At 44.5% G+C, this 13,743-nt stretch overlaps 1 protein-coding gene and 1 long non-coding RNA gene across 8 annotated transcripts; one reads left to right on the top strand and one right to left on the bottom strand.

Annotated features, from left to right (window-relative positions):
* Positions 1–1,468: 1,468 nt before the first annotated feature.
* On the bottom strand, positions 1,469–11,159 carry LOC116447723. 2 transcript variants are annotated; one of them, XR_004241669.1, is made up of 3 exons: positions 11,121–11,159; positions 3,019–3,141; positions 1,469–2,425 (listed from the first exon to the last, which is right to left on the bottom strand). It is a non-coding gene; the product is annotated as an uncharacterized LOC116447723 (long non-coding RNA). The 2 variants fall into 2 exon arrangements; XR_004241668.1 differs by lacking the exon at positions 11,121–11,159 and having other exon boundaries at positions 3,019–3,446.
* LOC116447721 lies at positions 6,124–13,742 on the top strand. Of its 6 annotated transcripts, XM_032117194.1 has the most exons (5): positions 6,124–8,358; positions 9,362–9,422; positions 9,965–9,982; positions 12,587–12,633; positions 12,710–13,742. In XM_032117194.1, the coding sequence occupies exons 1-5, from the start codon at positions 7,690–7,692 to the stop codon at positions 12,716–12,718; spliced, it is 804 nt and encodes a 267-aa protein (XP_031973085.1). In that variant the 5' UTR covers positions 6,124–7,689; the 3' UTR covers positions 12,719–13,742. The 6 variants fall into 6 exon arrangements, 2 of the variants coding, with proteins under 2 accessions (XP_031973085.1, XP_031973083.1); XM_032117192.1 differs by having other exon boundaries at positions 12,587–13,742; XR_004241665.1 differs by having other exon boundaries at positions 6,124–6,294; positions 9,362–10,260; positions 12,587–13,742.
* Position 13,743: the final 1 nt, after the last annotated feature.

Raw genomic sequence — 13,743 nt, 5'->3', positions numbered from 1 at the left:
TACAATGAGCCCAAAAGTCATTTACATCCGCGTTGCGCTTGCGCAGTGTCGTCTGGTGGTCATGGGCAGGGGTCTCTGAGATGAAATAAGAGTCTTCCTCAGATGAAGTAAAGGGTCTTCCTCATCTTGAGCTCTTCATCTTGCTTCCCTGTGCATGCTCTTTATGTCTCTGGCTCAAGTCCAAACTTCAAGACTGGTTTGAGTTAGTTTTAGGTTAAAAATAGGATCTTTGGTCAAGATTCCTTCTCTTTATCAATAGTGTGAAAAACGAGGTTCACTCTCCTGTGAGAATTTAAAGAGTTTAATATAAAGACAATAAGAGACACATAAAATAAAGCAAAGGGATAACGGCCGGGTGCCTTGGCGCTCTGCCAAGAGCACACCTGATGCTCGAGGTGAGTCCTTTTTATACCATTTTTACTGTCTGTTCTCTATTCATATTCAAACTTTTCCCGGAGCTGTTCTGCATGGCCACTCCTTGGGTCTGCCTTTTTAGAGCATGCTACTCTTCTGCCTTGTGGTTTTATTTCTTTTGATTCTTGGGGTTGGGCCCGCTAGGTAAGAGTCGATGGTGGGGTGGATCTCTTAATTCTCCAGACAGTCAGGGCTGATCGCAGCTTTGGGCCTCTTTGCCCCCTGGGCAGAGCGGTGATAACGGCTCTCGGACCCTCCTGGCCGCCCGTTCTCCGGGCGGAGCAGCCTTTGGGCCCTTTTGTTCCCTGGACAAAGTGTTGGTTAGCAGCTCTTTGGGCCTCTTCCTCTGCTCGCTTGGAGGTTCTCTTACTTGCTCACACTTGCTAACATTCTTGCTAAAACGAGAGAAAATTACATCCACACAGCAAAAAAGCATTTCTAACATTATATAATATCTACCTTTATACTTTGCGAGAAGCCAATACTATAATATATGTTTATAACAATAGTCTCATATCTTCTTATCCTGCTTTGGTAGGCACAATAAGTGTTGGGCAAGCTGTATGTGTTGCTTCTAACAAACTCCTTAGTAAATCATTTAACTTCTGCTTCCCCATCCCCCTGATTCAATCCCACTAAAAGCAGGAGGAATCATTTCATCCTTGTGTTTGGATACACCTTTGGTGTTTTCTCTCTTTTGCTGACACTGTGTGGTGAAGCAGCAGCTCCCTGGAATAATTTTTATTTGTAAATCAATTAATTCCCTGCTGGAATCCCAGTCACAGCCCCCCAGATCAAGGTGCAGTTTAAGGCCTTACACCCTGACCAGGACAAGTTCCTGTCCTTAGACATGGAAAACAGGGGAAAACTCAGACTGGATTGGAGCCAGCATCCAGAATGGGGAGAGTGAGGCAGCATGCTTGGCCCAGGCTGGGGCTGGTACAGGGGGTGTTCCCCGTAGGATGACACCCATGTGGAGCAGATCCTTTTCTTCCTTTGTCCAAAGTCCAATGGCAAAGGAGCAAATAACCCACAAGTGGGGCCTGGAAGGAAAAACGGTTCTGTTAAAATTAGGCAAAGAATGCACTAAGAAAAAATGGACATCCTTTTTAGGTATGAAAGTAAGTAGGGGAAAAATGTTGAAAAAGAGCTCTTTTATTTGGTGCCACCTCTCATTTTTTTATGGATCAAACCCTCTAGTGAGCAATCAGAACAGGAGTGGGAAAGCCAGGAGCCTTTGACTTCCACAGTGGACTTAATTTCCATGCTTAATTTCAACAATTTCTTCTCTCTCTCAGGACAGGAAAACCCACTTAACTTGTCTCATCTTTGCCAAAAGCTTTGGTGTTTGAGCAGCCAAACCCAATGGGCTCTGGCCCCACCAGCCTGTACTGGAGGGCCCCTGGTCCTGCCTGTAGTGTGGGATGAATCCCCAATTGTCCCCAGAGGGGGCTGCCCTGGTCCCTGCAGTGCCCAGCACCTGAGACACAGAGAGAGCCCTGTCCACAGGGGCTCCTTGTCAGGAATGTGGCAGCAGCCCCAGGAGCAGGCTGGAGGTGAGAACTGGGGCTGTGTTTGAGACTGACCAGGTCAGCTCAGTGTTTACCTGTGGGGGAGTTTGGCCCCCCACGCTGAGTTGAAGCGGGATCAGGGTGACAGATGCTGCATTTTGGGCACCCTGAGAGTTTCTCTCCCCTTGGAGATTTCCTGCGGGGATGGGGCAGGGCAGGGAGCAGAATTAACCCTGCACCTCCCATGGGCACTGCTGGCCTTTGTCTCTCTGTTGTGCCATCAGCCTGTGGGAATTTGCTGCTGCCGCTGCCACCCCACCTGGGGCTGCGTGCTCCTGGCAGCCCTTCCCAGCCCCACACCCGAGCTCCAGCGCTGCCTCCAGGCTGGGTTGGGAGAGTTTGCTGGGAATGTGCCTCATCCCTGGGAGTATCCTTTCCTTCCAGAGTGGATGGATGGAGCTTCTGGGCTTGTCAGCTTCAGAGTTTGCTTGCAAAAGTCACTGCAGGGAAGAATGACAAGGAGGTTTGTCAGAGTGGTGCTGTCAGACCCCACCTGCCAGTCTGTGCTTTGGCTTGGAGGTTGTTGTGTATTGGCCCTGCAGGGAATGAATGTCCCCTTCCCACCTCAGCCCAGCAGATGCCAAGGGCTCTTCCTGGAGTACTTACTCTTTGCTTCCCTTTGGGATAACTTAATCTGCACCCTTCCATGAGCAATTCCTTGGCTTCTCCTGGAGAAAACCCCACGGCAGAGGCAGTCTGCAAAGGAGCCCAGAGCTGTGCTTGGAGCAGAGAGTGCTGAGAGCTGCGTGTGCCTCTGCTGCCCCAGGCTGGCAATATCCCCATGGCACAGACTGGGCAAAATGGGATTAGAGGGAGCACAGTCCCTTCCTGGAAGAGGTTTTCTCCTGTGCAGATCAGGCACAGGGCAGGAAGGGAACTTTGGAGATCAGCTGCTTTCCCCCAGAAAGCATCACTCACACCAGCATGGATGACATGACCTGTGCCTACTGCTCACCATGCACCCGGCCAGAATCAAGAGCAAAGGTGGGTTTGGGTGTGAGCACTTGAAATAACTTTTGAAAGAAGCAATCACCTTTTGCTGCTTCTTTCTTTCTTTCTGATGCTGGGATTGCCTCTGGGCACGTGTGCTGAGCTCTCCCTGCAGGGAACTGTCAGGCCTTAACAGCTGTGAGGTTGTGTTCTTCTCAGTGGGGAACTGGAAATAATTATTAATTAATTAATTGCAGAAACGTTTTCTGAACCTTTCCCCTTTCCTGGTAGATCTTCTCTCTCTGCCTCTGAATTTACAGCTGTTCCCTGGTGTCATTGGCCCTGCCTGAATTCCTTGCAGCTCCTCACTGGGAAAACCTGGGATAACTTCGAGGGGACAGAGGAGACATTTTTAGCTGAAAACCTGGGGTGACTGAGAGGGGACACAAGAATGGTTTGTGTAGGAAAATGGGAGGGGATGTTGAGGGGAGCGAGGTGGCATTTTTGAGGGAAAAGCTGAGGTGATGTTTAGGGGAGAGAATGCACATTTTTGGGGCAAAAAGAGTTAATATTGTACAGGAAGGAAAATTTGGGGGTAAAACTTGATGTAATCTGTAGGGGACAGAATGAATATTTTGGCATAAAAATGAGGTACTCAGTAGTAGACAAATAAGGAAAATTTTGGAGGCAAAGCTTGACAAAATCTCAAGAGTAGAAAATGAACGCTTGGAGGGAAAAATGAGGTGATGAGTACTGAGCATGTGGGGAAAATTTGGGGGCTAAATCTGAGCTAATCTCTAGGGAAGAGCATGAACACACTGAGGTAACATGAGGGAATCAGTTGTGGGCAGATAGGGAAACTTGTGTAAAAATAATATTAAATAATCTGTAGAAAGAACATTTTGAGGTAAAAATGAGGTAAGCAGTAGTAGACAGATGGAAAACTTTGGGAGTAAATCTTGATAGAAGCTACATGGTAGAAAGGAAATAAATATTGAAGGAAGAATGAGGGAATCAGTAGTGGACAGGTAGGGGAATTTTGGGGGGTAAAACTTGAAATAATCTAAAGGTTGAGAATGAATCTTTTTTGGTAAAAATGAGGTAATAAGTTGTGGACAGTTAAGGAAAATTGTGGGGGTTAAACTTGAGGTAATCTCTAGGGAGAGTGTGACCACTGACATAAACTGAGGCAATCACTGGGGCTAGGCAAGGAAATTTGGGGTGTAAAACTTGGGAAGATCTGTAGGGCAAAGAATGAACATACTGAACAATCTGGAATCTAGAGACTTTGCTTAATGTGGCATGGAGAATTTATAGCAATTGGGGAGAGGGATACAAACGGGATGCAAAAACTAATAAGGGTGGTAAAAGAAGAAAAAGAAAAAGGAAGATGTGGGCAAGGTTCACCAAGACAAGGACCACCCCGACTAGGAAGGGACCAGTGCGCCTTATGCAAAACCTGGGCATTGGAAAAACCAGTGCCCAGAAAAGAGAAAGGGTGATGGAAAAGAAATATGACCAGAGAGGTGCGGGGGTGGTTGCTCATATAAAAGAAGACTGGGCGCTACCCTAGGGGACCCTCTGGTTATAGTTAAACTAGGGAACGAGGAAAAGAAAGTGGAATTTTTAGTAGATACAGGAGCAACCTATTCAGTGTTGAATAAAGCTTTGATACCTATATCAAGGGGTTATTTTGTAGTGACAGGGTCAACTGGCCAATCTGAAAAGGCATACTTTTGTAAACCACTGAAATGTAAATTGAGAAAACAGTGGGGAATTCACCAATTTTTATATATGCCTAACGCTCCACCTGCACTTTTGGGCAGAGATCTGCTAGAGCAGCTGGAGGCAAAAATAATATTTAAAAATGGGGAAATCAGTTTGGAAGTAAAAGACCAACAATATCTAGAGTTGCTGAGGAAATTATTAAGAAGATAATGAATCAAGTATTCCCTGGAGTGTGGGCCTCTGGTACCCCAGGGAGGGCAAAGAATGCCCTGCCAATTCAAATCAAGCTTAAAGAAGGGAAACGGCTCGTAAGGGCCAAGCAATATCCCTTGAAAAGGGCAGACAGAGAAGGGATCAGGCCAATTATTGAGAACTTTTTGCAAATTGGATTGTTAAGGGAGTGTCAATCTGATTTTAATACTCCTATTTTACCTGTGAAGAAACCTGATGGGCCATATAGGTTAGTACAAGATTTGAGGGCAGTCAGTAAAGTAACTGAAGATTTATACCCAGTGGTTGCTAACCTTACACCTCATGAACTCGTTTAACACCTGAACTAACCTGGTTTACCGTTTTAGATTTGAAGGATGCTTTCTTTTGCCTCCCTCTCCATGAAGCCAGCCAGAAAATTTTTGCATTTGAGTGGGAGAAGCCCAAGAGTGGACGCAAGACTCAACTCACACGGTGTGTATTACCCCAAGGGTACAAGAACTTTCCTACTATATTTGGAGAACAGCTTGCAAAGGATCTAGAATCCTGGGAACCCCCACCAGGAGAAGGACAGCTGCTTCAGTATGTGGACGACCTTTTGGTAGCCACCCAGACCCAAGAGGCATGTATGAACTAGATGGTAAGCCTCTTCAGCTTTTTGGGCTTGCAAGGGTATGGGGTGTCCCAAAAGAAGGCGCAGATGGTAAAGCAAACAGTTATTTACCTGGGCTATGAAATAAGTGCTGGACAAAGAACCTTTGGATGAGAGTGCAAAGAAGCAATATGCCAGATCCCAAAACCCCAGACAGCAAAAGAGCTGAGAAGTTTTCTAGGTATGACAGTGTTGCAATTATTAAAGGATCAGGGGCATGGATCATTGATAGAATTATGGGATCTATAGAAAAACTGTACAAGCAATAGGCCTAGAAGCAAAAGGCCTGTGTGTGAGAAACTGCCTGGGAATAAAGGGGGAGTTTGATACCATGCAGCTGTCCTGATAAGGTGCTAACCAGGGAACAGGAGGGGTGAACACCGAATTCTTTTAATCATAACATGACTATGGAAGCTTGCCAATGTAAGTCCAATTATGTAGAAATAGAAATGTGCTGTGATAAGCTTTAAGCCACTTAGGAGTTAACAAGCTGGTATACTATGTAAGTGCTTTTGGATTGCTAATAAACCGGAGTTTGCGCTTATCAACCACATTGGTTTTGGACTGCATTCCTCCTCCCGCCGGATCCCCGGGCTCTCATCCTTTTACAATTCCAACATGACAGGGTGGTGCAGACTGTGGATTAATGATTATGGGTCGCTTGCTAAACCTTTATATGCATTGATTACGGAAGGAAACAAGAGCCTGCCGTGGACAAAGGAAGCAACACAGGCTTTTGACCAACTGAAGAAGGCCTTCATGTCAGCTCCAGCCCTGGGGCTTCCAGACGTGAGTAAACCATTCTTTTTGTTTTCTCATGAAAAGCAAGGGATTGCCTTGGGAATACTGGCACAAGACTTGGGCCCGTATCGGCAGGCAGTAGCCTACCTTTCCAAACAGCTGGATGCAGCTGCCAAGGGATGGCCAGGGTGCCTCAGAGCCATTGCAGCAGTGGCAATAAACATCCAAGAGGTATGCAAATTCACCCTGGGCCAGAAAATGACTGTGCTAGTGTCTCATACAGTATCTGCAGTCCTCCAGGAGGCCAAAGGGGGACATTGGCTCTCCCCTCAGAGATTCCTGAAGTACCAGGCCATACTGGTAGAACAAGATGTTGAAATTGTGGTGACTAAATTGTGAACCCAGCTTCATTCCTCAGTGGGAATCTGGGAGAACCAGTGATCCATGACTGCCTGGAGACAATCAAGGCCACTTACTCCAATTGCCCAGATCTGAAGGACATCCCTCTCAAGGGCACTGAGACCTGTTTCACTGATGGAAGCAGTTATGTTATCAGTGGAAAAAGACCTGCTGGGTATGCCGTTACCACCAGCCGAGAGGTAATAGAGTCTGGACCATTGCCAACAAACACCTCTGCACAAAAGGCTGAAATAATTGCTCTAACCCGAGCCTTAGAATTGGCAAAAAAAAAGAAGATTAATATTTATACAGATTCAAGGTATGCATTTGGGGTGGTTCATGCACATGGAGACATTTGGAAGGAGAGAGGACTGTTAAACTCACAAGGGAAGAGTATCAAGCATGCACCAGAAATACTGAAGTTCTTGGACACGGTTCAGTTACCTGAGAAGGTAGCTATCATGCACATTAAAGCACACCAAAAAGTGAGTTCTGAATTGGAAGAGGGAAGTACGCTGGTGGACAGAGAGGCAAAAGATGCAGCCAAAGGTGAAGTACCCAATGAAAAGGTAGAGGCAACACTAATACCAGATGGAAAGATTTGCCTTGAAGGTAGACCAGAATACAACAGGAAAGATAAGAAACTTATTAAAAAAAAGGAAAATGCACATTATAATCAGGAGGGATGGGCTGTAACTAAGGATAACAAGCTCATAGTACCTTCTATTTGTTGTGGTCACTGGTGCAGAAAGAACATGAGAAAACACACTGGGGAATGGATGCTTTGCACAATTGTTTGAAAGATAGGATTATGGCTAGGAGATTGCAAGGTGCAGTGATGCAAGTAACTCGCCGGTGTGGTCTTTGCCTCCGAACTAATCCTAAGAATATTCCAAAGCCTAAGGTTGGACAGATTGGGAAAGGCTGCGGACCTGGGCAACAGTGGCAAATTGAATTACAGAATTACCCAGAAAAGGGGGGTATTGATACCTATTGGTATTAACAGGTACCTTTTCAGGATGGCCAGAGGCTTTTCCCACTAGGATGGCTAAAGCACGAGAGGTGACCAAAGCATTGTTGCAAGAAATAATACCCCGCTTTGGAGTTCCAGCCACTATGTCTTCAGATAGAGGGCCACATTTTATTTCAAAAATTGTGCAACAAATCAGTCACCACCTGGGAATAGATTGGGAGTTACATACCCCATATAACCCTCGGTCTAGTGGCCAGGTAGAAAAGATGAACCATTTGATTAAGCAACAAATTATAAGATTGCGACAAGAAGCAAATTTGCCTTGGCCCCAGGCTCTCCCATTGGCATTAGTGCGAATTCAAACAAAACCCAGAACAAAGGAAAAGTTAAGTCCATTTGAAATATTATATGGGAGGCCATATGCGGTTCAGGAGGGAACTTCGCCCATTCAGGTGGAAGAAGAAACCCTGCACAGACATATAGTGGCCTCAAATAAACAACTCAGAGAAACTGAAAAATATGTGGCTGGGGCCCAAAGCAGAGAATTAGATGGGCCAGTACATGATGTACAACCTGGAGATTATGTGTATGTAAAGTCTCTTGCAGAGAAGATTTTGGAACCGCAGTGGGAACGACTGTTCCAGGTACTCCTCACCACCTTCACTGCAATCAAGATCAAAGAGCAGAAGGCCTGGATTCGTCACTCCCGGGTGTGCAAAGCCCCTGAGGGAGTTTGGGAGGTAACGCCAAGCGACAATGAACTGAAGCTGAAGCTGACCCAAAAAGGCGATGGATGAATTCAGTTATGATGGACATTATGTGGAAAGTTGGGACTTTACTAATTATTCTTACAATCGTAACAAGAGTTAAAGCAGTACCACGCCAGTCTAACGCGACTGAAATATCCCGATGCCAGGGGAAGGCATATGATCCTCACTTTCGGAAGGCTTTGAACAAAATGCTCAAACGCAAGCCTGTGGGAAGGAAGGGATGTTTGAAGATGGAAATATGCGTTTGTGTAGGATGGGTTTCATGAGGCTTACCATCCGTCCATGAAACTTATCTGATTTGGCCCTGATTGCTGTGACAAATGCTTGAGCAATTAAGTTTAGACTGAAAATAGAGGGGTGTGCAACAAAAGCATATGATGAACAAAATGACCGCGGTAAGGAGTGACTTAATTAAATTGCAGCAACCGTTGCAATCCTCCTTGCTGGCCCTGGGTGATAAGCATTGGAAACTGTCCAAAATATTACCAGATTGGGAAGATACGGAAGAAGAAGACCATGAATTGAACTGTATTATACCCCTCTGAACATAGAATATGGGCACGAGAAATTAAAAGCCAGTGGCAAACCATTAACCTAGAGCCCTGCTCTATGAAGGAACAGTTAGGCTACATATGTGAAAGGATTTTAGGTAAAGGCATTTGTTTGGACTCTCTCCATAGACCAGCATTTTAAATACTGGTAGTTTGCATGAAAACTCCACAAAAATTGAGTTTATGCATACATCCTGTCCAAATTACGGAAAAGGAACTGATTTATTTATCTGCCCCAAAGGGTGGGTATTACACATTCACTGGAATAAACATACAGCAGAACACTCAATGTGACAAAGCCAGGGCAGGTCTCAGACTTCTTCCTCTCGCAAAAAGCAAGAGCAGCCCACCTTTCATACACATACAGGATAACAGTTTTGGGCATGTTTTATGTGACTTCTATCTCTTCCTTCTCCTTCTAGAATGATTCACCTACAGAAAAAATCCGTTCTGTTGGAGGAACTGTCTACACTAAATGGGAAGGTATGAATTAGCATCTCCAGCTTTTAGAGGGCAACTGTTCTTGTTTTTGTTCCAGGAAATCCATCTTTATTAAGATTTTGATACTGCATACTTACTTAACCACTTAACACTGTTTTAAGATACTGGGCTTTGAAGCAGTGAGTAATTTCCACTGATCTCAGTGGAAACTTAAAGCCATCAGTAACGAGTGCTTCTAAAGATCCTATTCCCCATTTTATCCCAGAACCCCCAGAAAGGAACCGTACTAAACGGACTCATTCAGTATGGTTCTAGAATACCAGTGCCATACAGAGAGTAATATACAGACCTGACATAGGTGCCTTTATCACCATATTTTAAGATTTCATAAATACTTCAAGAAAGAGTCTTCAGAAAGCACCAAAGTAAAGTCAGTAGTTCAAGTGACAAGCTCCTTCAAAGATCAATGCAACTTCCTTGGATCTGAAGCTTTTAGTGTGCTTTTCCTGGCTGTATAATTGCTGAATATTGCCACGTAAATATTTTCTTTTCTTTCTTTTCTTTCCCTATGCAATCTCTTCCAGAATATGTTAGTAGTAGAGGTAAGTAACAATTGAAGGAGAAGGGGAATGACGTGGACTTTTTTCTCCCTGCTTTTCAAGTTAATACATATTACACATAAAACAAAATTAATTATGTTACTGGGCTGCCAAGTTTGCATGCTCTAATTTAATCCAGTGATAGTCTGGTTTTCCTTTCAGACTTGAAGGATAATTTGGTTTTTTATCTCTTTCGGGACATTATTGAGACTGGTAGAACAATGAATGCACTGCTTTCAAAAATAAAAGACAAGAAAACCAAGGATGGTAAAAGTTGTAAGGTACAGGGATATAGCCACTAACTAATGTATTCAAATCATTTGGCTGACTAGTCAGTGTATGCTGATGGGTGCTTGTTTGGCTTGAAGTTTGGGAGGGAGGAAGCAAATGCAGGAAGCAATCCTTATCCAGCTGCTGAAAAATTTTTTATTAAACTGGGAAATTTACCCACACACTACCACCTTGTAGCGGGTTGAGTTCGAAACCAGGCAGAAACACCAATTAAATGTAGTGGTTTTGGTTCAAAATATTCATTACTTACTTATTTTCCTTCTGTGAGATAAGAATTAGGAGAAAAGCAAAGCAGGCACAAACCTTAAACAGTTGCAGTACAATGAAAGAGTTTTATTAAGTAAAGAGAAAATAACAAAACAAAATTAAAGCAAATCCCCCCCTCCCCCCAGCACTTCTCTCCTTTTACCCAGCTCACACAAGGGATAACAGAACATGGGATGTTAGTCAGTGTTCCAGTTCTTGAAAAGTCTCTCTCTTATGCTTAAGGAAAAAAGGATTTTCCTTCAGTTGCACGTGGTTCCCAAACTGCCACCAACAGCAGATCCGCCCGGAAACAAACAATCTGCTGTGTGTAGAACATCTCTCCCATGAAAAATCTCACAGTTCCTTCACACTACAAAACATGGGCCATCACATGGGGTTATTAATCTTTTTAAGGATAAGTTATTTTGGCCTGCACACAAAGGCTTTTCTTCGCCACAAGTCTCTAACAGTCTCTTACTACTTCTATATAGCCTGGCATAGGCATTCTTCACAATCTTCACAGGCCACACGACGACTCTCTATCCCCCCATGTTCTTCAAATGGATTAAAGAGACAAACAGTTTGTGGTATTACAGTTTCTTACCACGGCAGGCAAGAAGGTTTCTTTTAAGCTGCGCGCCAGAATCGCGGCACCGCCCTCTTTTCTCCCGTCGCCATGCTCACCTTCGTCCCACGGGACTCACTTCCCTTTCTCTCTGACTCTGAAGCCGCCATGTTGAAGAGTGCTCCCGTTCAGGCTTTACGGTGGGGAAAGCCTCGCTCCCTCTGTGCTGCTGGCTGCACGGTGTCCTCTTCAGTTCAGCGTGAAGTGTGCTGGCTGCAGACAGGAGGCTCCGCCGGCTCCCGATGGCTCCGCCGGCTCCGCATGGAGAGGAGAAGGACCCGCCTGTCCCCAGAAGCCGCGCTGGATGGGTTTAGCTGTGTGGCAGTCCATGGCTGGGTTTAGCTGTGAGCAGCCCATGGCTGGTTTTAGCTGCCTGCGGCTCTGGGACAGTCCCCCTCAGTGACCCAGGGTCCGTGCCGCAGCACTGGGAAAGGGGGAAAGCGGCAGTGGCCCCGGCCCGGCCCGGCGGGGCCGGGAGGCTCGGAGCCCCCCCCCCCCCGCCCCCCACCTCCCAGCAAGCGAGCTCCAACCAAAAAGGGGAAGTCCCGCCTTTCTGTGCGGTTTAAATATGTAAATTGTGAGAAGCGTAATTGGTCTTAAAGACTGTCCATCAACTCAGGGTCAACCCAACACACACCTTCATTGTTCAAATTAATAAAGGGTTTGTGGCTCTTTCTGTGTAGTCCATAAAATCGGATAGATTCCCTGTTTCTTACTTGCTTATGTTTGAAGGAAATTAATCTCTTTCCATAGGTTTTCTAACACCACCTCAGTTGCCTCAATACTAGAATGACAACACTCAGCATATTTCTTAATATCCTCAACCGCAGAAGTTTCCAGAATCTAAGAGTCTGTCAGTACTTGGAAGATGACTTCAAGTAGCATTCTAGATCTGCTTTTAGCAGATCTCTAAAAGGAAATTCTGTGGCATATCCCTGTGTCTGTCAAGTAATCACAATGCTTTATAAAACAGTTGCTTTATGCACCAGTTATTTAGACAGTCCTTCTAGTGACTGTCCAGGTTCTCAGTTTCTTCTGAAATGCACAGGAAAACCAAGAATAGACATGATTTTGTAGAAGAAATTGTCCTTTTCTCCATCCCTCCCCACTAAAATCATTACCGGCCACTTGAATGTGGTTCCCCTTCTGTGCTACTCTAGTGTCCTGAGGCACTGCTACATGGAAGGGCAGTGATCTGAGACACAGGACTGAAGGGAACTGAATAGAAAATAGAGCCACTTGGACATTCAGAATGAACCTAGATCAGAGCCTTTGCTTCTCCCTCCCTTACAAGGCTGAACACTACTTCTTTCTGTGCAATAATCTCACTGTTTTAATTTAAGTGCATGATTTTAGAAGCTTATGGGAAGGCATGGCAGAAGGGAAGTCTACAGCTTAGAGCAAGACATATTTTAAAAACCAACCTTCTCTGCTCTGCCTTACAGCCTGCTCATTAAAAGGACATGTCAGAGTCCAGGTTATAGATCAGACTGTGAGTATTGTGTTCTCCTAGTATTGTTTTTTTCTGTATTTTCCAAAATACAGTCTTATAATTTCACTTCACGCAGCACATCTGACAACTGGCACATACGTTTCATGAAGGCCAAGAGAAATGGGGAGAAAATACATAAAAACTTGTGAACTAATGACCAGCTAGGCATGCCATCCTGAGATCTCATGACCACCTTCTTTTTTTCCCCTGCTTGGCCTGAGTGCAGGCTTAGCTTTGATATACAAATTAAACTATTTAGATAGCAGAAACAGAGCCAAACCTTAACTGTGTATTATTTTGCTTTGACCTGAGAGGGCATTTGTTTTAACTCTGCATTATTAAACTTGCTTTGTTTCCAAACTGAAAAGTCCTACATCATTCACCCTGCATCTCCTTTTACTCAAGTAAAATCTCACTCCTTGTCTCGTCTCCCAGGACTACCTCATAACTAGGTTTTAAACAATTATTTTGTTCATAGAAATCATTCTCTTAACACCTTAACTGTATTACTGACTGATGGGAATGGTTTAGATTCTTACCTCTGTCATCAATTTACAGCTCAGATTCTTAAGGAAGCACCCTGAAAGAGAGAGGATGCCGATTACTCTTTGCTCAAGCATGTGTTGAATACAAAGTGTGCACTTAAAAGCTACTTACGCCACTGAAGTATAAAGAGAACAGTATTTTCTTACAGATACAGGCTTTGAAATTCCAGATAAATTTGTGATTGGATATGCTCTTGACTATAATGAATACTTCAGAGACCTAAATGTAAGTACATGCACATTCCTCCACTACCAGGTATCAGGTACCTACCTACTGCAGGTACCCAGCAAGAACATTTGCTTCTACTCAGAGCTTCTCAGCAATTAAAAACCCTTCCATTCCAACTAGAAACTTCCATTAAAAGAACAAAACCATTTTTAAGGTGCCAAGCTGGTAAGGCAATGTAGGTGTATAAGAAATGTTTGTGCCTTAGTTTTTATAGATCTACTCCACAAGCCTCACAGCTCAGCCATGCTGCAGGACATCCTGAACCCCCAGGATGGTGAGCAGCATACAATCTGCGGCCCCATCTGAAAATAAAATATTTTGTAGTTTGACTTAAAT

This window comes from Corvus moneduloides, chromosome 8 (assembly GCF_009650955.1).
Source record: "Corvus moneduloides isolate bCorMon1 chromosome 8, bCorMon1.pri, whole genome shotgun sequence".
NCBI classification, from domain to species: Eukaryota; Metazoa; Chordata; class Aves; order Passeriformes; family Corvidae; genus Corvus; species Corvus moneduloides.
The sequence above is the reverse complement of the archived record's forward strand: the minus strand, read 5'-3'. Positions and strand labels throughout refer to the sequence as shown.

Excerpts from the sequence above, each read along its gene's own strand:
- LOC116447721 (XM_032117192.1), top strand. The coding sequence starts at position 7,690 with ATGGCTAAAGCACGAGAGGTGACCAAAGCATTGTTGCAAGAAATAATA. Across the intron at positions 8,359-9,361 it reads CCCCTGAGGGAGTTTGGGAG|AATGATTCACCTACAGAAAA; the intron begins GTAACGCCAAGC and ends TTCTCCTTCTAG.